The sequence below is a fragment of the Stigmatopora argus genome, chromosome 10 (assembly GCF_051989625.1).
Source record: "Stigmatopora argus isolate UIUO_Sarg chromosome 10, RoL_Sarg_1.0, whole genome shotgun sequence".
NCBI lineage: Eukaryota > Metazoa > Chordata > Actinopteri > Syngnathiformes > Syngnathidae > Stigmatopora > Stigmatopora argus.
In genome coordinates, this window is record NC_135396.1 from 5,596,286 (window position 1) to 5,623,301 (window position 27,016).

General features: G+C 41.1%; 2 protein-coding genes across 4 annotated transcripts; both read left to right on the forward strand.

Annotated features, from left to right (window-relative positions):
• Window positions 1–2,462: 2,462 nt before the first annotated feature.
• On the forward strand, window positions 2,463–3,910 carry LOC144083452 (histone H2A-like). 2 transcript variants are annotated; one of them, XM_077611319.1, is made up of 2 exons: window positions 2,463–2,574; window positions 3,361–3,910. In XM_077611319.1, the coding sequence occupies exon 2, from the start codon at window positions 3,379–3,381 to the stop codon at window positions 3,787–3,789; it is 411 nt and encodes a 136-aa protein (XP_077467445.1). In that variant the 5' UTR covers window positions 2,463–2,574; window positions 3,361–3,378; the 3' UTR covers window positions 3,790–3,910. The 2 variants fall into 2 exon arrangements, with proteins under 2 accessions (XP_077467445.1, XP_077467446.1); XM_077611320.1 differs by having other exon boundaries at window positions 2,500–2,574; window positions 3,364–3,910.
• A 1,167-nt stretch (window positions 3,911–5,077) lies between these two features.
• On the forward strand, window positions 5,078–26,936 carry ppp1r37 (protein phosphatase 1, regulatory subunit 37). 2 transcript variants are annotated; one of them, XM_077611366.1, is made up of 13 exons: window positions 5,078–6,561; window positions 14,609–14,706; window positions 17,846–17,891; window positions 18,017–18,117; window positions 19,460–19,579; window positions 20,525–20,675; window positions 20,764–20,919; window positions 21,466–21,578; window positions 22,171–22,312; window positions 22,411–22,577; window positions 23,449–24,466; window positions 24,547–24,637; window positions 26,528–26,936. In XM_077611366.1, exons 1-12 carry the CDS (start codon window positions 5,877–5,879, stop codon window positions 24,621–24,623), a joined length of 2,874 nt encoding a protein of 957 aa, XP_077467492.1. In that variant the 5' UTR covers window positions 5,078–5,876; the 3' UTR covers window positions 24,624–24,637; window positions 26,528–26,936. The 2 variants fall into 2 exon arrangements, with proteins under 2 accessions (XP_077467492.1, XP_077467490.1); XM_077611364.1 differs by lacking the exon at window positions 26,528–26,936 and adding an exon at window positions 25,386–26,337 and having other exon boundaries at window positions 5,079–6,561.
• The last annotated feature ends 80 nt before the right edge of the window (window positions 26,937–27,016 follow it).

Below are 27,016 nucleotides of genomic sequence, written 5' to 3' on the forward strand. Positions count from 1 at the left end.
GAGACCCACCTCTGCGGGTGGGGTCCACTTGGGAAGAGACCCATGCCAGGACTGCCCGCCACTTCCTTCTCAGGGCTGTTCTCGAGGAAGTAGGAGAGTTGTGAGAGGGGAAACTCCCTCAAAGACATCATACACATGTGAGAAGTCATATTTAAAAGCGTGTGATTGGACTGTACGAGGTTACACCATCTATTAACTCACTGATGATGATTGAAAATGATCGATAGACGAAGCAGATCGACTTTAGAAAGGAATTGTTTTTAATGCTTCGGCATGCTTAGAAAACGGAAACTAAGCTTTGGAACACCTCGTCGTCTGCCACGGGTGCGCACAGGCCTTCTCCATTTCAAACTCATGCAGGAAAGATCCACTTGATGTTTACGCACAAATGTTAACCTGTATTTTACAGCGGTACCTCTACTTACAAATGTATCTCCTTACAAATGTCTCTACTTACAAATGTCTCTACTTACAAATGTCTCTACTTACAAATGTCTCTACTTACAAATGTCTCTACTTACAAATGTGTCTACTTACAAATGTCTCTACTTACAAATGTCTCTACTTACAAATGTCTCTACTTACAAATGTCTCTACTTACAAATGTCTCTACTTACAAATGTCTCTACTTACAAATGTCTCTCCTTACAAATGTCTCTACTTACAAATGTCTCTACTTACAAATGTATCTACACATGTCTCTAATTACAAATGTCTCTACTTACAAATGTCTCTACTTACAAATGTCTCTACTTACAAATGTCTCTACTTACAAATGTCTCTACTTACAAATGTCTCTACTTACAAATGTCTCTACTTACAAATGTCTCTACTTACAAATGTCTCTACTTACAAATGTCTCTACTTACAAATGTCTCTACTTACAAATGTCTCTACTTACAAATGTCTCTACTTACAAATGTCTCTACTTACAAATATCTCTACATACAAAATGTTCAGGTTACGAAACACGTTGAGATTTAAATGACTGTTCCAACATACGAAAACGAGATCCAAGTTACGAAATCCCCCAACGTGTAAATACATTTCCTGTGTGCGTTATTTTATTTTGAAATTCTGCTGTCCGTCCACTTTGCATTATTTCCAAATGGATAAAAAAGAAAAATAGGAAGAAGTGAAGAGGAAGGGGAGAAAAACAGATGGTTTGGAGGCGCGGTAGCAGCGTACAGGTGGGATGTGAGGCTGGATGATGGAAAATCTCTTTGTCCTTCATCTTTCTAATGATGTGACGATGTCCTTCCTCTCAAATCCTGCTCAGTGCCAAATCCAATTTCTGCTTTTTATGCCTCCCGACGTTCAACTAGTGTTGAAAAGAGGGTACGAACATATGGAAGCCATCGCATCCGGATGAAGATTGGACCAGGATATAGACTCAGCGCGGGGAAAACTATTTAGCATTTCTTCTATTCTTGACTCATCTACCATCCAAAATTTCCCAAAATAGTAAGAATGGGAAGTAGTATTTCCGGAAATATTTTTTATTTTGGGGGGGGTTATGATTTAACCGTGGCTGGGAAGAAAGCAACTCCCAAAAATGGATTACACGTTCTCATTTTACATTAGATGGATGTGACTAAAATAAAAAGCAGTATTCCGTCGATGTACCATTATTAGCCCCGTCGCATTACAAGTCCATAAAGCCGAGAAAGGACTACAAGTAGCAACACAATCCTCGTAAAAGCCATCCTTTTTAGATTTATCACTCCTGTGAGAGAAGGCGAAAGAAGCCGTAAGTGTCCACCTTGTGACACGTGCAGGCGGAGATCAAATGTTTTTGCCGTATGCGACGTTTCTTCTTTCGACGATTGGCATCTGCTTTTGCCTTCAGTCGCGACTTGGACCGAGCGATGGGATCTCTCAACAGTTTGTCTCAATTCGTCAGTCGGCAGCGGCAAAGTCCAGTGTTCGTAGCTACTGTTGCTAATAAACACAAGGGGCCTTTCGTTATTTCCTACCCAAAATAGTGAGGAGAGGCTGTAAAAAACATCTGCCTTGTTAGATTGATGACGACCTTCACTATCTGCACTCTAAATAGCTAACTTGGTATCGTATTAATGATACTGAGAGAAGAAAAAATATTATATAAGTCAAAGTAACTAAAATGGAGAACAAAACCCTGCCAACATAGCAGTTTTTCAGATAAATAAAAAATAAAACAGGCTTTTGGTAACATTTTACATTAGTCGCACTTGAGTAGTAGTTGCAGGCCCAACCAAACTATGAAAAAGTGCGCCTTATACTCCGGAAAATACGGTATGGGTCAATAATAAACAAATTGTTGGGATTACAAAAAATGTTGCATATGTATTTTCAAGTATTTTCAATATAGTGCTGATTTCAAGCACCCAATATGGGATGGGATGAGCTACAGCACCCCACGCAACCCTGAAATGAAAATGAATGAATACAATCTGAGGCTGTCTGATTGCTCAGAGGTTTGACAATTAGGGAGCGCCAGGTGTGGTCAGTCATCAAGTGACTGGTGCTCTCTAATAAAAGTAGCTTGCTGAAGCCAAATGTCCAACTTGTGCCTTGTCTTTCATCACATGAGACGTACGTAAATGCTTTTGTTTGGGTAAAAAATGGCTAGTAGTCATTCTTGTTAGTGTTGAATATATGTTTTAATTTAGTTTTGTGCTGTGATACAGAAGTGCTACTCTTAATATGATTTATTTTTTGGTTGACAAAACATGCATCTAGTTCTCCTAAAATGAAATTGTTCAAAGTTACATGAATGTAATTATATTGCTTTCATTCGTTGGTAACCATTACTAACTTTGGAATGGATTGGATGTCTACTCGTGTTTCAAAATAGTGATTGGACGCAATACAATTGGGTGTTATCACATTGGGATGCCTGACAAATTCTTTTATTTATTTATTATTATTTTTTGTGTGTTTGTGTGTAGTTCTTAATGGTTGAAAACCAAAGTATATATTGCCTTATTTCTTAGAACTCCCTAACACTGATTTTAATATCATTCAATAATAGTATTGCTGCAACATCGTTTTAAATCACTTGTCAGTTTCATTGTAAGGCAACATTTTGAATGAGAACTAAAAATCGCTCCCAAACTCAACAGATCTGGTGAGTGGTCTCTTAATACTAAGAAAATTCAGCGTTCAACACTGATTATTTGGTCACGTGCAGATGGACTGTTTTTCTGGTCAAACTTGACCAGTGAACAACTCGATGGTTGCCAGTCTCTCCCAGTTCAGCGAACAAAGTGTCTCACAAACAATGGCACCCAAGTCGTATTTCCTTCCGAACTGACGAGTATATGTTTTTCGATTTGTTGTCTGTTGTCGGTATTGTTGACGTTGCCATTTTTTTGACAGAAGGCCGAGAACTCCAGCATGTCTGGCCGTAAAAAAGCCTCCCCCAAGGTCAAATCCAAAGTCTCCAAGTCCACCCGGGCCGGAGTGGCCTTTCCCGTTGGTCGCCTCCACAGGCTTCTCAAGAAAGGCAACTACGCCAAACGCGTGGGCACCGGTGCCGCCGTCTACCTCTGTGCCATCTTGGATTACCTGTGTGCAGAAATCTTGGAATTGGGGGGCAACGCTGCCCGTCAAAATAAAAAGCAGCGCATCGGTCCTCGACATATTCTTCTGGCCATTAGGAACGATGAAGAATTTAACACCCTTCTGGCTGGCGTTACATTCTCAGAAGGTGGCGTGATCCCAAATATCCACGCTGCACTTCTTCAAAAAAAGTCATTGAAGCCTAAAAATGATGTTGCTGAAGGTGTGCAGTCACAAGATTACTAAATATTTTTATAATACGTTTTTAAAATGACTATTGATCATAATAAAATTGTTCTATTTATATCTTTTTTTTGCACTGTCTTTAAGAAAAATAAAATGTCTTCGACTCAGGTCTGTACTACCACCTGCTGGTAATTCTACTTTTTTAATTTACTGTATTTGTGGGGAAAAAGCAAGTGCAGGGTTCATTTTCATCGGTAGCAATAATCGCTCCATTTTTACACTAAATTATGAACATCTTTAATAAATTCATCATTTGTAATTTTAAAGGCACGTATATATCTCGGTGCTATTGTGAAATGAAAACCCTTTCTACTCACAAATGTTGGCAATCAATCTTTATTATTATTATTTTTTTAACTCCGACCTGCAAAAATATTCATGGTTATTTTTCATTACAAACTTCATTGACTTGCTCCAATAGAAAATAACCTATGTATGTCTCAAAAAGGAAACTAAAATCTGCAGGATGTGATGCCAGAATCCCCCAAACTACAAAAAATGACCCCAAATCCAATGGAAATGACTCCTAAGTACCCAAAAATTGAGGAATTGGTTAAATTATGCCATTGAATATGATACTCATCCTATTCTTTTCAAATTGAAGAATTGGGCAGTCAATGCTAGTTATAGTGCCATTGACTCCAATGGATGTCAAATCCACGAATGCCGAGAGTTGATTGGGATGGGCTCCAGCACCCCCCGCGAACCTTGTGAGGATTAGCAGTATGGAAAATGAAAGTAAAAGACAGAAGAGCAAAGAATCCTTAAGCAATTTCTCCAGAAAATGCATTTTATAGTAGACACTATGAACAATAGTCGTTCACCAACATTATTTATTGATTAGTTATCTGTTGTTTGTTTGTTGTGTTGACTAATTCATTTATCACTTATTCATTATTTATTTATTAGTTATGTCTGTTTGCTTGTTGTTGGTTTTTTGCACTTCGTGGTGAAGCTTTAAATCTCATAATTGTATAATGACAACGGCATTCAACTCAACTCAATTGTTATGGATCCATCTTTCAATATAGACATTTTAAGAGTATCTTGATTGATCTCTGGTTGAGAAAGTGTGGAAATTGAGTGTAGAAGTGAGCTAGTTCACATATCAATTTAGATATGTTATCATTTTTTTAAAAACCGTTACTTAGCTCGGATACAATTCCATAAAGAGTCGGGATTTTTAAAAATACAATTCAATGCCTTTAAAAAAAATAAAATGCGTAAAAAGGAGAAAATTCGGAATCTTTAGCCACATTAGCATGTTTCAGCAACATTTTGCAACAGTGCAGACACTGAACGCAACTCGAGTGGTGCGACGCGGTGACGTCACACGTGTGAACAACAAACGGTTGTTGGACTTTGACGAGCTAGCTTCCTTTCGAATGGTCGCGTCAGACAAAAACAGCTCCAACTTCTTCCACTTTCCGCCCACTTGTTCGCCCTCTAAATCCCGATTGTCCACTAAAAAACTCACCCGAACCCGCCGCTAAAGCAGGTGTGTCGTCGGGACGGACGTCAAGCCCAACGGAAACATGCCGACGAGGACTCGGCGTGTATCGGCGTGACGGCCGCCTGCGCTGCTTCTTTTCCGGCCGCCTGTGTTATGACTCGAGCCTTAAGTGAAACAACCGCAAATTGGACGCCTAAAAACATGGACTTGGGGGTGCTACGTGACGAGGCAGGTATGCGATCGGACGCGGGCCTGCCCGGGTGCCATTGCGGGGCATCGCGCTAGCTAACGCCGTTGACTTAAGCTCGCTTATCGCCCCGATGAATTCGCCGCTTACCGTCTAAAGAAACTGAAAATAGAAGCTCGCTTTGTCCCGTGATGGAGGCGCCCTGAGCGATCGAGTGGTGGTCTTCAGCCTGGCTGCCATCGTTCGATGATTCCCATTTAGTGCTAAAAAAGTTGTACGTGTCACACAGGCATTTATGTTGTGTTATTGATGACCTCTGCACTAGCCCTCTAATTCAAAAAGCAATCATTTAAGTGTGTGTTTAAGAATCTAGAAGCCTGTTCGTTGGTCCATGCAGGCTCTGTGGTAAGTGTGAAAGACATTTGAGTTGAAACTGGACATGAAAACATGAATATCGAAGAGCAGCGTCTCGATCCGTGCAATGTCAAAACCAAAACGGGTCTAGACGATGGTCATCCTAACACTACTTTTGGCATCTCGGAGCTGATCGCAGACCCCGACGTCGATGGGCGAACCGTGGTGGCCGCAGGAACGATGCCTCACCTCGCCGACGGACGTCAATTGATTGACGGGGACAACCACCAGGTGAAGGACGCTCTGGAAATTGACGAGGTTAATGGGAATAAGCAGGGCGGCGGGTCGCCGATCCCAGGTGACTCGTTCTTTCCCATTGACGGAGACCGCCAGGACTATGGCGCCTTGGATAAAACCGAGGACTCTGAGCCCGTCACGTTTAACGACCCGACGGACGAAGACGGCGGGGAGATGGACATGGGCGTGGACCTGAGCTTGGACGAAAGCGGCGTGCTGGAGGCCGAGACCACGACTGTCCCTTCGCCGTCAGAGGGTGTATCGAGGCCCTCCAGCGAAGCCGTCCGAGCGGACGGCGAGGCAGAAAACCAGTCGGACGCGCTCCAGACCAGCCAACCGTCAGGGACGGACCACGCTGTGCTGTACCCCACGGTGGAGGAAGGAGATGATCAACACAAACTCGGTGGCAAGAGGGTGACGTTTCCTTCGGATGACGACATTGTTTCTGGAGCAGTGGAACCAAAGGACCCCTGGAGACATGGTAAATCTCAGTGTGTGTGCATGCAGATCATGTGTGATGGTGAAGTTATCATTGAAATCGTTAACTGTGTTCACTGTTCCTCCACTAATGCGCAAGTCAAAGCACCCGTGTTGAAGAGAATACCTTAATCTTTAAAGTCTTACAAGTTGGAATATTTAAAGCTAAGAAAGAAGAGTTACATAAACAAACATGAAAGAGAAATGTATCCAGCAATAGTTTCATTTCATTTGAGGAGGATCTAATTTAGTAAAGTCGTAATTTTTATTGGGTGACTGCCAAAATGTACACACAAGCCAAAAATGCGCCAACCTAGAGATCTAAAATCGTGCAGTTTCATAAACATAACATATAATTTTTCCTTCAAACCTCAGCTGTGATGCTAGCCAAACGTTTACTACCATTTACACACACCCTAGTCCCTCCCGATACATTTCGTTTGCCTAATGATGTGTAATCATAACTGCTTCTATGTCTACTTTATGTCTAATATGTCCTTGCTATGGAATAAGCTATGAAAACACAAACTTTCCAAGTCCTCTCCCCTTTTACAAACATCAGTTGAAGTCTTCATTTTGAATATAAACAACTGTGACCAAACGCTAAATATTTCAAAGCTGCCAAATACCAAAGATGACAAATACTCCACCAAAAACATATTTACTGAGTATTACATTATATTTGTCATCCCGACAGCCCAATGGAAACTAATACGTACAACTAATACATTAAGGTGTAAGGATGAATTGATTGCAGAGAAAGTGAAAGATAAGATGGTGCAAAGATTAGTCCAGTTAGTACTTTGTCGGTGGATCCCATTGGTTTTTGATGATCGTTATGTTATGTTAACACTGCAACAGGAAGTTGATGCCGGACATGGCACAGCCATAACTTTGCTGCCTGTCTGCTGGCGGACAAACATTGATTCCCAACTAGGCTTGGATATCATTTCGGATACGTTGGTGTTATGGGTGGGACCTTAACAGGCTTGGTTATTTGATTTGTTAGTTTTGTATTTGAGATATTTACTCCCATAGGGCGCATTTAAAAGTCTAAAATTTGCTCCAAAGTGGACGGGGTGCCCAATCAGTATGCACCAAATTCAAGATTTTGTAAATGTCTGACAGTTTGACTGTCTGGTTACATTGCTTGCTGACACGCTATAGTATTTATACTGAAAAGGGTGGAAATGACTGACACGCGTGCGCATATGATGGTTAAAGCATGACAATATTAGCAGTCGACGATGACGTTTTTGTCTGCTACCAGTGACCGAGACATTCCGGATTAGAGCCGAAATGGGTAAAAGGAGATCAGTTTTACAAAAAATGTACTTTAAAAAAATCCGGTACAAAAGTTGTTATAGGCCATACACATTTTAAAATGATAAAAAAAAAACGTATAAAATAAACGTATAAGTTGACAGGTATGTTAATATTAGTTGTGCTTCAGCAGAGTGTGGGAATAAAATGTATATAATCTTTTTCACAGACAGTACATTTTATTCATATTAGCATTATTTTGGTCAATTATTGTTCAGACTGAGGGGGCAGATCCTTTTTTTGTACAGGATATATAATGTATTTGCAGGGTCTTGTTTTAATATGGGGTGAGTACTGCTTTTTATCAGTTATCAGTTCTTCTCTTTTCATCTCTAAACACAGTAAAATGAACATGAGATCAAAATGCCAGCAGCAAAATCCTTGTCCACAGAGTGAGTCACTGCTCAGTACTCAGAGCTGAATAAATAGCTACTGTAGAAATGTTCGCCAAGCAACTCTAGGAGTGCAACGTTAGATTGCTTTGGCAAATGAATGAATATGAGGAGACTTGCTGGCTGAACCCGGAGCCCGGTGGAACAATAGTCTGCCTGCTAGGATCATGTTTCCATTTTGCCATTGGGGCTTTTGTATTATGACTTTTTTCCACAAACAAGGCTTCATATTGCTGCAAAACAGTAGCTTGCTGGTTAAATGTTATCCCGTGCAACCTCAAAGGAATGGACTGAAATCCCATCTTTGCCTATTTGCATGATTTATGTTTGGATTCGTACTCTAAAAGTGAGATCTGAAGTATCATATTAGCAAAACTGAAACATTTCAATGGTGAGCAATAACACACTCAACCCAGTAGGCACAAATGTGTGAACTCAAATCAACTATTGATTTAGTCAACATTGTTGAATCATCACACAAACACATTCTCCCTATTTATACGTGTAAGATTCCACACCTAAACTTGACTAAACTACAAGTATTTTGGATTAAATGTCAAAGCGCTCGAACAAACAAGTGAAGCCCAGTTGCCTCGATTCAACCTTTGTGGATTACCTTTGAACTAGATGACTAACACGGACACACACAGCCTGAAAAGTCACTTAACAGAAGCAAGCCTGGAAGGAACTATACCTCATTTTTACACAACATGGTCCTGTAATATTTTACGCTGTTTTGTAGTGAAGTGCACTGAGTTTACATTATGACAGTGTCATATTTGTCGCTCAAATAAATGATAACAAAATCAAGGGTGCGGCTTATATGCGCACAAATTAGACTTGACATACACGAAACTGCCGGGAAGGAACTATACCTAATTTTTCCGCGACATGGTCCTGTAATATTTTACGCTGTTTTGTAGTGAACTGCACTAAGTTTACATTATGACAGTGTCATATTTGTCGCTCCAATAAATGATGACTAAATCAAGGGTGCGGCTTATATGCGCACAAATTAGACTTGACATGCACGAAACCGCAAGGTGACGAAGACGAAACACCATAACACAAGACAATTTGGCCAATACGGTCATTTATTTCAGAATAGAGAAAAGGTAAACAGATAAAAATGTAAAATCCTGCAATTTTAAGGGTGCGGCTTATACGGGGAGGCGGCTAATATGCGAGAAAATACGGTAGTTTCCTCAGAAAATTTGAGTCAAACTTCATTTTTAACTAGCTTTAATGCCTGGGTGTTGGAAATGTAGTTTTGCAACAAACAGAAACGCCGCACGTCTCCCCATGCAGTTGCCAAGTTCAATACTTTATCAGTGAATCGTGCACTTTATGAAAGCACTGTATCACATTGCAACATATGTTGTCATTCATTAATCAGCTGAACTACATAAGACTTCTCTGCCAGGACATTAAGTAGGATATCGTTTTACAGCATGATTACTGGTAGACTTGAGGGAGGAGTTTGCTTTTTATAACGTTTATTCCTAGGCATACAACAATGCCAGGCTTTGTCCCGTGTCGTGTCTTCAGACCTACTTGGCACCAGGATATTAGCGACTCCGCAACAGATCACTATTAAATGATGTGCTTTTGTTGTGCAAACATCATCTTTGAGTTTTCCCTTTAATTTGGGCAAATGAGAGACGTCTGGAAAATTGTTGCATGACAGAAAATGAACTCTTTGGCTTTTATTTTAAATGTTTGTAGCGGTGATCTTTAATCCTATACACGTCCGTTCAAGCCTTTCTGTTCGCTCGTCAAACAGGAATTCCCTGCTCTGCCACTCGTGGACGTGTTTTGTCTGCGCCTGACAAAATATTTTTTGGAACTCCACCAGCACGACCATTCCACATCAAATACCCCCCTTCTTTTTAAAAATAGAACTCTTGTACCCCTCATTATGCCATCTGGACTTACTCGCTAGCTTTGTGTGTGACATCAACTTTTTAGTGTGGTACTCAACGCAGAACCTTGGCATTATATTTTAATCCTTTTAAAAGTTATACGATAGTTGCATCCATCGGTACAATGTTCACATCTCAAAATTTCGACAACTACAAACTAGAAGAGCTTTTCGTAACCCTTAGCCCGAAGCTCTGGTTAATAAACAATTCCAAGCAATCGATAAAAGACACAGTTTTTTAAGCTAATGATCACTTCTGTATTGATGTGGCTTTCCAACGAAATCCTGGTGCATTGTGCTGACTTGTTAATCGCACTCTTTTCGACCACGTAACTTACGTATTTCCATATTCGGAGCTCTGTTTTGTCCAGACGAGTGTTAACTCTTCGCATCAGAGACTCTGTCTTTCACCTCCTGCCCCACCTCTGTTGAGCCAACCAGCTGTCAAGTGTGAATGACGTTGCCCCGGTGTTCTGGGAGCGGTGCTGCAGACTGGGAGTGGGGTGTCTATTTTCAAAACTGGCATGGGCATGTTGGATAGGAGCGACATCCGAAGGCAATTTTCACTTTGAGATGCCGAACTTACAAATGGCATCATTTTTTTTGCTCGTGCTTGCAAAAACAAAAGTCAGTGATAAGCGATCCCGTTCCTCTGATGCCATTCGCGCATTTTAATGTCAATGCCTGCATTTAGATGTGCGCTGACCTTTAGAAGCTGATAGGTAGGCTTCACCATAGTGTTTGCCAAAGGCTTTGGTTTCTTCGTACACACAGAAATGCCTGATGTATTCTGGACTCAAATCGGGGATTGTTTTGCAGCTTTTTCAAGAATTGAAAATTAAACAAATGTAAAGAAAGGCAAATGTTTCCTGAAAGTATGCGATTGCCAGTACCATTTTAGCTAATCAAATGCAAATATCTGAGTTTTTTTTATTTAAACAACTTCGCCAATGACCCAAGAGCTATAAAATGCACAATTTGCATACCTAAATATTTCACCGTTTGTTGGTTTAAGCCATTTGACCAGCTGAAACAATTTTTCATGACAGACAATATAATAAAAATAATAGCTCTCTGTATAATATCTCAGCAGTTCTGACCTGCATTGTTTATGAATTTATTATGATGCACCGTTAATTAGTGTAGATATTTTTAAAGTAGCTGTTTTTTTTACCATGAAGCACATAAACATTTACAGTGGCATTTAATGGGAGCCTAGAGCAAATTATTGACATTTCCATGAATTTTGGAGGGAACATTGATTTTTCTGTTGCACACAAAAACCCTAAGTGACTTAAAACTGTTAGCGTGGGCACCACTAGACCCTGTGCTGGAAAGTCATGTTTGACGAGCATGCATTCTTCCACATCATAGTGTGAATAATCATACCACTCAGTGGAAATGTGTTTTAATGTTGTGGCCTGTGAGTTTATATCTTTGACAGTCGATTAGCATAAACTGTTTGCACTGACATGCGTAACAGCTACGTTTGTAATTTCTGCAACAAATGGCCACTTATTTACTTCCCATTGACATCTATGTCAGAGAATCGGAAAAAATGATCGATGCGTGAAGTTTACGCTTGCGTTATTCTTTCAATTGCAGAGAGCTAATCCTTCACGGGGATTGTTTGCTTATTATATATTAGCCACTGCATAACCAAGTGTTTGTTTTGTGTCTGCATAAAATCAAGGTCAAGGGTTTGTACGTTTGCCAGTAACTTGCACGCCCTGCACTTCTTTTGCTGTGTGTGTGTGTTAAGTGCGTTATGAGTCCAGATGTGTTGACAGTTTAGCAGGAGGTTCTTTTCACGGGCCTAACAGTGTTCTTCTGAGCTCAAGATTTGCAGGACATGAGATCAGACCGGTGCTGTTTTGTTTCAAATCGATGGCCATTGGCGGGTTGGCACCCCAACTATGAGGCAACTTGCGTAAACTTGCGTGTAAATGTGAAATTACTTAAGAAAAATCCAAATTATGAATGTGAAATTACTTAGTAAAAATCCAAATTATATTAAGTAAAAAAAAATGTTAATAAATATAACCTTCCCAGCATACAATTAAAAATATTAAACATTTGCAATCAAGTAATACTAAGAGACATATTCAATATTATTTTTTTCTTCTGAAAATGCAGAGCACAAAACAGCAATTAGAAAAACTAGACATCAAGTTTAACACATCACCCCAGAAATATAACAAAAATCTGATTCAAATTATAGTTATACATTTCAATTGAAAATATAGCAAATTAGACTATATAAAAACTTGTGTTGTGCATTTTTACCAATGTGAAGGTCAAGTCACCACTACTTTGGACTAGCAGTTCCACTGCAGTTACATGCAACAGAGACAATGCTTGATTTCAATAGCCTTGCCATTCCCTTTGGACACCTCAAGCTCTTAAAGAAATGATTGGTCACCCTTGACGAACCAACAAAAACAAAAAAAATTCAAAAGTCCATGCTGCCTTCCTATCCAGTGGATTTATCTTCAGACACAAAGTGACCCGTGGAAGTTAAGCCTCTTAAACTGGGATTGTAGTTTGTCTTTCTAGACACTGTCAGCATCTAGACCTCAAACTCAATGTGACTACTAGGCCTTGGTGTTTTTCATCATTCATTTTCAAAGATGTTTGGAGCAGCCATTTCCCCCCTCCTCCTGGTCGCCACTCCCTCCCGGCATGTACCAGCAGCACAAAAGGAAGTGGTAAAAAACAAAAGACAGAAATAACAGAGCCGTGCTCTCATTTTAATGATCTTGCCAGGCTACAACTCCAACCGCTTATTTACCAAGTATTTGAATGTCTAAGAGCTGCTATGTTTTTTGCCACTTGACTTCTACCGAAGCATTCACAAGCTTGGAACATTCAAGACTTTTCGCTCTCACTCCAGCCGGCACTCTCTTCCTTAAATCAATGATGTTTGTGTGTGAAAATGCTGCGAGGTAAACATGAGACCACCAGTCGGCAAACCCCGCCTTCCTTCTGGAAGTGTTTGCACATACTTGTGCCACCCTAGGAACAATAACTCTACTCCAAGGACTTAGTGTTTGCCGGGACACGCTGTACCATACAAACTTGGAAGCCTGTACACTTAAAGAGCAAATACAGTGCAACCATTTTGTCTGATTTATCGTACTTTTCGTTGTATACATGGACCCTGAGTATAAGTCGCACCAGATAAAAAAAAATGAAGTGTTGTTTTTGTAGCACAACGCTGAAGGTGTTCAATACTAAATTCAGACTAAGCAGTATTTTGTACAGGCTGAAGGCTGTCACAAAGTACGCGCATCCCCTCTACTGGCTAACTCGTAACCTACAGAAATAATGTCCGACTTTAGTTAATCTGCCCTGGTACACACGCATACAAAAAAGAAATCAAGATACAAGGGTTCATCAATAATTGTCAATGCTACATAGCTACCAAGTTTCAAGCAGATCGGTTCAAGAATGACCTAGGAGTAGGAGTTCATAATTAGTGTCCACAAGGAGAAAAAGAACGACATAAAATACTTGCTGATTTACAGGCCTTCAGCCTTAAGAGAACATGTCAAATCCATCTAATCGCACAAGCGCAGGACGATGAACTATGATCGAGCGTTTGTTTAATGTTCTACACAACAGATGGGTGACCATAAATTGTGAAAAATGTGACTTTGATGACTTGCTATAAAACCCAAAACACAAAATGACAGTATATACATCGAAACACTTGACTCCAAATCGTCTCGCCTGTCTTTTTGACCAGACTCTCGCAGACTACGTTCTCTCGAGTTTGCTGACCCCATTCATCATGACTGCAGCTTTATATTATTTTGTTCTAGGTCTTGAATGCTTTGTGGTTACATGTTGCAGCTGCGTGTGGTTGGTTGAACTACAAAATAAACGCGATGACAAATAGCAGGAGAACAGTACAAGGGGAATGGACAGAACCGACTGATAAGTTAACGCAAAGTTTCACCTGATGGTCCAGAATGCTGACTGCCTCTGGAAATTTTTACTGGCACACAAATGGGAGAACATGTCTGTCGTAACCACGGTCAATGAGTGCATCATGCTATTTGCAGTTCGTCCAGATTGCAAGATACTTCTCATGTTTTTAGCCAAAGCTCCCGTTTGCAACACAAAACCCACAAATTGTTAGTTCTAAAAGTGATGTTAATGCCAATGTTTTATTTAATTTTTCTTAATTTGTTGACACAATCATGCTCAGAGTTTGAGATGCAGTGATTAACCGCGTGGCATGAATAATTTAAACTAATATTATTGCAGTGTAGGAATAAACTAGAAGATTTTTGTCTATCATAAATGCCTTTTGTGTGTTCTCTGTATATATGGAAGAAATGTTGGATGTATGGAAAGTACTTTTTACAATACAGACAATAAATATCCAATTGTTTTTTGCTTTTTTTCAGCTCAGAATGTGACGGTGGACGACATCTTGTCCTCGTATAAACAGGCCTGTCAGAAGCTTAACTGTAAACCCATTTCCAAAGTGCTCAAACAGATTCAGGTGAGACACACACACACACTTACACACACATACACACACACACACACACGTTCTGTTATGTACATGATGTTGATCATGTGTATTATGTATGTCTGTGATGACATAAAACCCCTTTTCTAAACCGGATAGATGAAAAGCCACTGGGAATTGTCACATGCATCCTTGTGTGTAATCACACCCCCATCTGGCTGAACTCCCTTTTTTTGAGATTCTGTTTGCTCTCTAATTTGATGTACCCAACTGTAATTTACTGCTATCTATGTTCTTGCTGACTCTGCCGTCCTATAGCTAGCAATTGCTACTGTTAACCAGCGTGGGTGTCAGCACGACTTGACTCTGACAGCTACCTGAATGTGCAATAAGACCTACTTTCATAGTTGGATTGCAGAAAAATTAGATGCTTATTGTACTTTTTTCACCCATTGTGATTATTTCCATTTGATACAGCAGAAAGAGTAATGTTTCTAGTGTCTTCTTTTCTTTATGCAGGCTTGTGTTGCAGGTTAACCAGCAGTCATGTGTCTGATAATTCCCATGTAGTTCCATAAATCCAGTAGAGCCATGATTACCTTTGTATTTGAAGTAGTATACATGATTATTGTGGCTTGGAATGACTTTGCTTGAAGTTTCTGCCAAATGAGCAGATAGGGGTAGAGTAGCTATTAATTGTACTTTGAAAACCGTTACTTTGGAACATAGGTCTCAAACTCAATTTAGCTAGTCCGATTCAGGAATTGAAAAATCAAAAAATAAATTATAACGAATCCATTCTTCGCTAATTTCTATTAATAAAAGTGGGAGACAGTTCTTCAAAACAGGAAGAAGCTTGTCGAGCAGCAATTTTTCCTGCAATGAAAGATTTATTGCATCGCTGAAAACGGTCATTAGACCTAGTGATACTAGCTTGATCTTGTTCACTGGTGAGTAATTGCTTGAATGTCAATATATAAAATCTAACATGGGAATGTTTAAAATCCAATTCCCATTTAAAATGACCAGCAGCCAATAAGTCGATGTATCCTTAAGGAATTATTTGAATATGATCATTGCATTACATTAAAAAAAAGTTGCATTAAATTCTTTTACACGCATGAAACTTTAAAACCTGCAAAAAAATTGCATAGCCATTTTTTCACGCTTGTTTTTAAACCAAGTTTAAAGAAAATTAGTCACGTGGAAAACTTTGCTTCTGTGAGAGGCCGCAGGCTTTGTGTGTTGTCGTGTGACTGCTTGGATATGCTTGATTCGTCACATGGAGTCAAATTTAGTTCCTTTAGACTGGAGAACCTGGGTCATTTGACAGTATACTACAGCCACGTGCAAACAATAAAGAATTGATTAGAAGGAGGAAAAAAAGTAGATAGCATTCATTTCAGTCGTTCTGGATCAGGTAAGTGGAGAAACTCAAAAAAGGATTCCCCACGCGCCTGGTCAACTAAGAGTTAATATCACAGTGACTTGAGGAAAAACACGCCACACTGCTAAGCTGATGCTCACGCCTTCACTTTATGGTCTGGGTACATTTCCATTCACTGCTTATGGCCGATCACACCACCAAACTCTCTTTTTTCCCTTCTTCGTGACAGTTTTACATGAACACCCATCGTGTTTTTTTGAGCATTCTATATACTGAGTCATCCCTTCAGTAAGCAACTATTTAAGCAAAACAGTCAGAACAGGTTGTCTCCGTCCCCTCCCCAGAAAAGCTCGATGAAAATTCGCACCCGGCCTCGTTCTCGCTGAATGCAGCCTTTCTTTATCATACAGCATGAAGCAATTGGCCAGGGGCCTAAAAGGATTCTTGCATTTCAGGGAAGATGTTTAGGTTCGACTCCCTGGGCGTTTATGAGGACGACTGTTTTTACGTGCGGTTACGTACCCTTTTGACGGATCTGTCTGATTGCTGCCAGTCCTCCCAGTTTAAATAAATTGGACGTCTAGCGTTGTCAATGGCAGCCAGTGGCTTAAATAGTATGAAGTTAAAAAGTACTTAATAATAATCAACTTTAGAGTGTTTATGGCAGCCATAATCTGTGTTTAGTTTTGTTTTTTTATTTAGTTTTTATGAACCCTTTGAAATGTATTATTGTTATTGTAATAGTTAATGCAAAAATGATTCGGCAAAAAAAATATTAAAAAAAAAAAAACTAATTATAATTGATACCTAATCATATTACATTGTGGGTCATTTATGGCTCTATAACAAACGCTTACTGTAATTTTTGGAGTATATGGCTCACCTCCATACACTCAATTTTACATGCAAATCATAAATGCAATACATTTTTATAGGCAGCAGACCTCCACATTATATTATTGAATATTTTCACCAAAATACATGCAGCTCAACAGCCTGTCAATCCAAAAATTGGTTCAAAATTGGCAAAAAATGAGCCGTTTATAGTCCAAAAATGATATTATATTGTAACCTACATGACCTAAATTTATTATTATTTTTTTTAACTTTCAAATACAGTCAATTATCTTATAAAATATTTTTGTCACCACATGGCTAGTGGTTGACTCCCACTGATGTAAATGACTAATTGTTGTCTTTCTACTGTATAGTTGCCTTATAAGTGACTGGTGACCAGACTAATGTGATCCTTTCAATATTTAATACCTTCTCACCTCCCCATATGCCATATGATATTTGTGTTGTAACATCATCTGAGCCAATCAGGACCTGTTGAGTCATGCAAAGGTGGGGGGGTTGTCAGCACATCCAGCCAGGCACAGATAATTACCAGCAGTGTGGAATAGGGGCAGAGGTTACGGAGTTCATGCTGAATGGGATGGAGAGCCAACTATTTGCTGGCACATAGTTTCGAGGGCAGCACTCCTCGTGTTTGCGTGGCCGACTGGTTCGCCAAAGTCGAATTCAGGCAAAAACTACGGTTTTGTTTGAGGTCCTGCCTGACCAACTCCTCTATATTAACTAGCGGCACCAGTGACGAATCACAGTAACCTACCTGCTCATATACTACAGACACAAAACAGGAAAGTAACAGATTTATCAAGCAAATGTCTGTCTAAGATTGCAGAAGAGGAAGTTTGTTTAGATTACATTTTTTTCTGTCTGCAGCCTGTGGTATTGAGGTGTCAAAATTTGTTCTGTTTTTTTTTTTTTTTACCACAGGAACTTGAAGACCTGACCCAGCGAAATGAATGCTTGGATCTAAAAGGTACGCATTGAAACTATACAGTTGGTCACAAGTTTAGATGGTAGTGTGCTTGTAATTTAATTGGTGGGGAAATAAACTGTCCATTAGCAAAATTCTTCAAACTAATGGTGGTTGTTTCTTGGCAGGGGAAAAGTTGGATTACAAAACATGCGAGTCCCTGGAAGAAATTTTGAAGCGAGTGCAGTTTAAAGTGATAGACCTGGAGCAGACCAACTTAGATGAAGATGTAAGACTATAACATTTTTATCCTTCAGACACCACAGATACTGACATTTAACTCATTGGCTGCCATTGACGATGATTGACGTCCAATCTAATTTTAACGGGCAAATGGATTGGACACCTTTCGCCATCAATAGCAGAATTCTTCCTTTTTTTAGTTTATTATTTTTACTCAGTCCTATTTTTATGAACTTTTCTGAAGAAAAAAAATGTTAATTTTTTTATTTACTAAAAAAATCCTCACATTGCAGCTGTATATTTCAATTTTGTGTATTTATTGTTTGCTTTCTTAACACTTTTTATGTACTGATGTATTCATTCCTCCGATATTTTATTATTATATTTGTTAATAGTAAATTTAGGCGACGACTCCAAAGTGTTGGTATTTAATGTTATGGAAGAGAATGTGTGCAGCTGAGGGATGCATCCTGTCACAAGACAGCAAATATATACAGTACGCAGTGGGAGGTTGTGCTTGCGGCCAGGCTGAGGTTGCACTGGCAGGAAAAGGTCGCTGTAATTGCTGCTTTCTGCCTTGCTCTGCTGCTCTCACAGCCTTTATCCTGCAAATAAACACAGACAGCTAAACAAAGCCGTCGTGACAGTAAGTAGAGGCAGCAAATGCTCATCTGCCTTCTCGCCCAACGTCGCCAAAACCCTCAGCGATGGAAACGGGCGTTTGCATGAGTCACCGAAAAAGCTTCACCTCAGCCCGAGCTGGATGAGTGCCACTGAAACAAGAAGCTAATGATTGAAAGGAAAGGGAAGGGATGGCAGGAGTTCAAGTGGAGGATGAGTTCATCAGATTTAGATTTACACTTCTCTCAAAAGCGATATGTGGAAGGCATCTTATAAAACCAGATGGGTTGGAGTGCGTGGATGTGACTCACTTTAAGCCTCCCGGAAGATAAACACACCTGTATACACAGTATTATCCCACTTTAAGAGAAGCATTTTGCCCCTGATTAACAAAATGCCTGCTTTACTTTGCTTTTATTGCCCTTTTGCCATTGTCAATAGTGGCAGGGTACATACATTTGTCCATCAACAACTATAATTGGAATTTATATGCTAAGCAAAAATGTTCTCCATTGCAATCATACAAAAAGCAAAAGTGCATTTAAAAGGAGAGGAAATGGCTTATTTTGAATTTAACCCCAATACGAAAATACGCATATATTGCCTATTTATTTCCCAATATAATATCTAAGATTGTTGCCGTGAGACCTTTTGAAAATCAGACCCCCAAAAAAATAATTCGGTGCCGATCACATGAGATCTACGTGATGTGCCCTGATTTCCATTTGCTTTCAGTATTTTTGTTGACTTTTCCTATTTCCCTTCAGGGCGCGTCGGCTCTGTTTGACATGATCGAGTACTACGAGTCGGCCACGCACCTCAACATCTCTTTTAACAAGCATATAGGCACGCGGGGATGGCAGGCCGCTGCTCACATGATGAGGAAGGTGAGAGACCTCCACTGCGACTTCGATTCTGCATGGATTACATGTCACTGTGTTATTTGAATCATTTAGTCAACCAAAACAGTTTGGATTGATTGGGGTCTGCTACATGTGTGGCACCCTTACTCAATTTGTAATGATAGTCTTCAAATGATTAGTGCTATATTCGCCCTTAAATCCCCATGTGATTAATAAGCACATGAGCAAGCTTATGAGTCATAACTGTGTTGGAATGAAGACATTCTCTACTCAACAGGCTTTGCAGTACTTCACATTAATGTATTCCAAAACGTACATTAAGTGTTTTTGAGACTGGATGGCAAGTAGATTTTAATATGCCTTATCAATTTAACTCATTGACGACGTCCAATCCATTTTGACTGGGAGGCTGGCAGCGATCGTTCGTTCCCGGAGATAGGGTCGTTTCTGAGAAAGCTGCTGTTATTATTTTACAGCAATGCTGATGTTTTCACGTCGCTGAGCTACTACTACAACTACTGGCTAACTCTTAACCTATAGGCAACAATAAGTTCTCAATTAATTCATCCGGCCTGAAACTAAAAATCGGGTTCTAACGATCGATCAATAGTGGCCCATACTACAGATCTACTAAGTTTCAAGGCAATCGGTTCTCAAATGACAAAAGAGTAGGACTTCAAAGTTAGCGTCCATAAGAACAACAACAACCTGACTTGACAGGGTTTCATCCTGTAAAAATTATTTTAAAAAAAAACAAATAAAAATAACTTAAAGTTTTTTGTTAAATCAGCATGCCTATTTTACTCTATCAGCACAAAAATCATTCTGAACTGATTTTTTTTGTAATTGTATCTAATGTTTGGTTAAATACTGTTATCACCGTATCTGTCGTTCCCACCAGGGAGAAAGATACAAACCACCAATGTCTGGTTTCATTTATTAGCAGTTGAAAAATGGTTTCTTTTGCAGACGAGCTCTTTGCAATACCTGGATGCAAGAAACACGCCACTGCTAGATCATTCGGCCCCATTTGTCGCCCGGGCGCTCAGGATTAGCGGGAGCCTGGCGGTCCTGCACCTGGAGAGCGCCGGCCTGTCTGGCAGACCTCTCATGATGCTGGGTAAATTTAAAAAAAAAAAAAAAAACTTCATCCATGGCCCTGCTCCATGAATGAAAGTATTCCATTCATGGTACGCAATGTGTTTCAGCGACGGCCCTGAAAATGAACATGAACCTGCGGGAGTTGTACCTGGCCGACAACAAGCTCAACGGTTTGCAGGATTCGGCCCAGCTTGGAAACCTGCTGAAATTCAACTACAATATCCAAATTTTGGATCTGCGCAACAACCACATTCTGGACTCAGGTATTGTAGCAACACAGACTTTTAATAATAGAGGGTTAATTGGATATTTAAGATCTGCGTAATGTTGTTTTACCAACTGAATAGTCTGTTCTTTGATTTGGGTGAATAATCGAGACAAAAGTGCATCAGCTTCCAAGTCTCTTGTATTTATTTCATCTCCATTTACGTAACAGATGCAGATAGAAGAGAAATATAGCACTCAGTGTGAGGCTGCACTTGTTTTGTGATCAATGGAAGACTGATGACATAATCTTATCACTTTGTTCAGAGCCAGTTATTTTTGTTTGGAATTATTCTTTTAGATAGTCTACTTCCTTATTTTTGTCTCACCCGATTAGTCGAGTATAGATTTGTCTGCGTCTATGAGCAGCTTTTGACGGTGCTAGACGCCCCAACCCATTTTGACTGAAAATCCGGCCGCAAATGCTCGTCGCCAGTCTTTCGGTCGAATTGCATTGGACGTTAGATGGCTGTAAACGTTTGCGCTTGCGTCTTTTAAGGTCATTTCTGACTAAGCTTACAGCCATTGTGGGATTGTCGTCACAGGTTTGGCCTACGTGTGTGAAGGACTAAAAGAGCAGAGGAAAGGTCTTGTCACGTTGGTGCTATGGAACAACCAGCTCACACACAACGGCATGGGATACCTCGCTGCTGCACTGGTACTGACAACACACACACACACACACACACACACACACACACACACACACATCCCATCTTAGACTATGACTACGTAAGCAATACAGTCATCCATGTGTTCGTACAATTATGAAAGGGCAATCAAAACACTCACTATGGAAATTTTACTTTTGATTAGAAGTTAAATACTTCAATGTATCTCCAAGCTTTTATTGAACTTTGAGTATACCTGGACACGAGCTAGTTAAATGATAAGCACAGAACGGGTAAGGACCAATCAAATTTCAAAATAAAAGGACAATCAGAACATTTATATAAGACTCCCTCATCAGCAAAACCATGAGGATGGCAGATGACCTTACTCGCCCACCCCACTGCCTCGTCAAATTGCTGCCACTTCGTCTCTGTTTTGCCCTCATTGCTGTTCTTATTCCGTGCGGGGACCCGCCACCACTTATACTAGCGACGCTAGTTAGGCTAATGCACAAACTGCACTATAAGCGAGGGCCATCAACAACTGATTAGCGACATTTACTTTCTGTTTTTTCTTTTTTTTCATCACTTGTACGTGCCAGCATCGTTTGAGAATTTTTCACTTTTACTTTCTGTCAGCCCTGCACCCAGAGTCTGGAAACACTGAACCTGGGTCATAACTTGGTGGGCAACGAGGGCATCCACAAACTGAAAGATGGCCTGATCGCCAACCGCTCTGTGCTCCGGCTAGGCCTCGCCTCCACCAAACTGTCCTGTGAAGGTGACAAATGGGGGCTGTTTCTGTTTTGAACAATTTAAGCTTTTTGGGAGTGGTTTTCACCCAAAGCCCTCTCTTTTTTAATCCCTCGTTGGTCACAGGGGCAGTGGCGGTGGCTGAATTTATAGCCGAGAGCCCGAGGCTGCTGCGGCTCGATCTGCGGGAAAATGAGATCAAGACAGGCGGACTGATGGCGTTGTCGCTCGCCCTGAAAGTCAACACCTCTCTGCTGCGCCTCGACCTGGATCGGGAGCCCAAGAAAGAAACTGTAAGACGTCGCTCCTCATTTATTTATGAGAAAAGATTGCTTAAATAGATAGATGGGTATCAGTGGGTAGCCAAAAAAAGTTGTTAGTTTGTTTCTAAGAAGCTGCTAGAATCGGCTCTCAATTTTTTTATATTATTAATTCTCCAATTAAATTCAAATCAACATAATCAATCGTCAAAAATACATTATGTTGTCTGTTCCCTAACTCATTCGCTGCCATTGATCGCGGTAGATGTCCAATTCCTTCTTGACCTCTGGATCGTTCGTTTAAAAAAAAAAAAAAAAAAATTCTCATAATAATTTGTTTATTGGACATTTTATCACAGACAGTACTATTATAGCCAATCAAATTGGAGTACTTGAAATGACACCCTCTTTTTTCTAATGTCATTAATACCCGTTAACACCTGTAGCCTGGATTTTTAAAAAGTAAACACTTTTGAGGTTACATAGACCACTAGAGGGAGTTCTTGTACCACTATCTTAAATCGATGTCTATGTATTTTCTGAGTTTGTTTTGGGACATTTTGGCTTTAAAATTAATGAATAATAAGCTTTAGTGTAACAGGGTAATACTATATATTCATCAGCAATTGGTAACAAACTATCAAAGGCTTGATTAGGTCATCTTACAGAATATTGGTATCTTTTTATATTGTAAATATCAGAGACTTGGCAAGGATTGCAGATAACAGGGTTGTTCATCTAGACTTAATGTTTTCAAGCTTTTTGGCTAGCTTTTATGACCGTATTTACGATACATGAAAACCTGCCTCTTTTATTGGTGCTGCAGACTTTTTCCTTATTCAGAACCAAATTCAAGCATTCTTTTATCTTGGTCTTTGTGGAATAAGCCATTTGTGTCCTGCAGGTGAAAAGCTTCATTGAGACCCAGCGCGCTCTGCTGGCCGAAATCCAGAACGGCTGCAAGAGAAACTTCATCCTAGCCAAGGAGAAGGAGGAAACGGAGCAGATGATGAGGCAGTCGGCGTCCATGGCCGAAATCGCCACCGAGGACGGCACTGGGGAAGAAGAGGTCGGGGCGAGCGATGACGGCGGGCCGGCAGATAAAGACAAGGAGACGACGACGAGCCAGGAGCAACCTGACCCCGAGCCGGAGGCGAGCGTTTCCCCAATGAACTTGGACTCCGACTCTGACACTGACGATGAAGAGGAGTTGGCGACAAAGGCCACGTCCGAGCCGAGCCCCTCTCTAACCGAAGCGGCCCCGCCCACCTCGAGTCCCACGCCCTCGCCCCGCGCCGTCATCTCCGAAATCACCGTCACGGGCAACCCGGTTCCCCCGGGCACGCCTCCCTCGCCGGGCCGCTGCATATCCGTCTCAAGTCCCGGGCGGGGTCACAAGATCTTCATGGTGACTCGCGTGGAGAGCCCTCCCGAGCCGCAGATAGGCGCCGGGCCTGCGCAGAAGACGCAGCAGAACGTCCAAAGCGCTACGCCCAAGCAAACGGCAGAAACCGGGAGCGACGACACCCTGCGGCCACCGTCGACGGGTCAACAATCACCAGCCTCGCCTTCGAGTCTCACGACTCTTCAGCCCGCAGGCCCCTCCTTACCCGACGCAGGAGAACCTGAAGCTATTCCACCGCCGACAAAAAACGCTCGTGAAGACGCCAAAGAGGAAATCCAGACATTCGAGCATCTGCAAGACACGAACGACCCGGAACGTCCCGAAAGTGACGGGCAGGAAACAGAGCCACCCGCGTCCAGTGAGCCACTAAGCTCGGTTAGCCCCGAACCAGCGCAAACGGACGAGAGCCAGCGGGAGGTGACCGATTCGCTTTTACCCAACGGCTTAAAGCCCGAATTCTCCCTCCACCTCCTTGACTCCGACAGCCCCAAACCTGGCAGCTGTGTCATGGAACACGGTGTGTGTGTGTGAACAGTCTTCTTGCTCGTTGGTGGATTACTGAATATTGACCATGTGCTCTTTTGTTTGTTCACGTAGTGAGTGTGAGCTGCACGCAAGACCTGGAGGAGCTTCTGCTGGAAGCCAGTTTGGAGACTGGCAGAGAGGCATCATGAAGGAGGTTTGACAGGTGAAGACACTCTCTGCTTAGAAACTGCCATGTCCTTCTAATAACTGCATCAATTTATTAGCCCATATTTAAAACGGCCCGAGATAGTTTTTACTTCATTAATGTCCCATAAATCAGATACCCAACAATAATTTTCACAATATCAATTTACCAATATATATTTAACGGCCAATGATAGTTGTTATCATGTGGACGGACATTTCGTCCGTTATATCAAATGGATTTTACTTCATCGACTTATCATCCAATATATAAACATATAATCCAATATATAAAATGGTTACTAACTCCAGTTTCTGCCACTTATCGTCCAGATGTATAAAATGGCCAACGATAGTTTTTAATAGAGCACCTTAATATGTGAACTGGCCAATGATATCAACTCATAGATACATAAAAAGGCCCCAGTGGGGGTTTGCATGCCTGACGCTAGTTTTTAACTATATTGACTTGTCGCCTGATACATAAAATGGCCGACAATTGGTTTTTTTGCAGCCCCGTCGATAGTTTTTTAATAATCATAATAATCGGACATAGGCTCTGTCGTCATCATCAACAACAAAAGCCTAATTTTACTATATCGACTTGTTGTCCAGTACATAAAATGGTAGATTTGCCTATATCGAGTTATCTTAAAATGATCCCCGACCAGCCTCCTTGTGATGCAGCATAAACTCTAAGTTCTATTTCAATATTATCCACACCGTCGTCCACATGTCACTCTCGGCTAACTTCTTGTCTTCGGCAGTTCCACCGAGGACGAAGAGTACAGAATTGACGCCGTTTGTTGCATTACTCCGACCTTAGCGACCTCGCACGACTCTCTCGACGGACAGAAGAGTCCAAATCGCTCTCCTGATCCCAGCGACTTGCGTCAAGAATCGAAGGACAGCCAAAAAAAAATCAAAAAAAATGTTGACGTCATTACATCAACCACTGAAGATTGTGCGTGCTCGCGTGAGGGGAAGGAAAAGAATAACGATGCTCTCATCACGACACTCTTGCCATTGTTTCCACGCCGAGAAGGACGGAGGGGAGAAAATAAACGCTAACCAAAGACCGACGTTTCTGACGCCACTGCGCGTAATGTTTGACTATCGTGGACTTTAGTGTCAAGGGGTCTCCTCCTCGTCCTTATGGGTTTTAAGGGGACCTCCGTCAAAGTGACCCTTTCCTTTTCGTCCGGTCCGGTTGTCACTTTGGCCCGTTCAGGAATCGACACAAACCAAAACCGGCAGCCACAACCGTCTTTGCTTCCTTATAAAGGTCACGAGAATACATCAAACATATCGTATTCAATGTTTTCAGCACCATTCATTCATTCTTTGTATTTATTTGATAAGATTTTGGATTTAACCCTCTTCCCCATACCAAACGGTATTTGATTTGTATCATTCAATCATAGCGAATATGACTTTTTTTTTTCTTTCTTTTTTGGGGGGAGGGAAAGTTTGAAGTGGTTGACTTGTCCAATAGCAGTTGGGGGGCGTTCCCATCCGAGCAAATGGAAGTGGTACGTCACGTGACTCCACTCCAAGTGGGACCCTTCTACCGTTTTGCACCCCCTTCCACACTGTTTGTAAATGCTTTCATTTTTAGACATTTTTAATAAATTGTTAATTTAATTCCAACTGTGCTGGTAATCACAAAGATGTATGGCAAAATTTGTTCCACTTCAATAAATGCATGTAATGACTCGACGGCATTATTTCATTCATTTTGCCCACACAAGTCAAACTTTGCGGCCCCTTCCTCTGCCATTGACGGCGATAGACGCCCATTCCATTTGAACTGGAAGGGCGGCAGCGATCATTCCCATGATGGCTTATTTTTTGCGGGCAAGGGGTTAACTTCATCTGGGGTCTCCCGGTGGGCTTATTTCTTCTTCAGGAATGTGCTGGCGGTCCGGAGAACAGTTGGGATTTATCCTTGGTGTCAGAGCCTATCCGGGCTGTTGACTCGCAGCCCAGTGGACGGTAAAGGAAAGCTGCCGCGTCACTCCTGGGAACGACACGGCATTCTAACAAAACGGCAAGACCGCCCCAAATCCCCACCCCCCACCCCCTACACACATACTTTATGAGGTGATTATGTAATCTTACAACACAATGGCTACTTGCTCAGGACTGATCAGTATCACTCCACTAAGCTCAATTGGCTCCAAAGGTTGGGGGTCGGAGGTTTCTGAGTGCTTAGTTCAGTTGTATTTAACTTTGAAATATACAGTTGTATTTTAAGCATATGGAGCTGTTCAATTTCAAGTCATTTGAAAACTAATAAAGGAACGTCATTAACATCACGGTGTAGGGAAAGGATCCTAAAGAGATATCTCGAGAGATTTCAGATGCCGGTTTCCACTGTGAGGAACATAGTGAGGAA

Excerpts from the sequence above, each read along its gene's own strand:
- LOC144083452 (XM_077611319.1), top strand. The coding sequence starts at position 3,379 with ATGTCTGGCCGTAAAAAAGCCTCCCCCAAGGTCAAATCCAAAGTCTCC.
- ppp1r37 (XM_077611366.1), top strand. The coding sequence starts at position 5,877 with ATGAATATCGAAGAGCAGCGTCTCGATCCGTGCAATGTCAAAACCAAA. Across the intron at positions 14,707-17,845 it reads AAGTGCTCAAACAGATTCAG|GAACTTGAAGACCTGACCCA; the intron begins GTGAGACACACA and ends TTTTTACCACAG. Across the intron at positions 20,920-21,465 it reads CAACCACATTCTGGACTCAG|GTTTGGCCTACGTGTGTGAA; the intron begins GTATTGTAGCAA and ends TTGTCGTCACAG.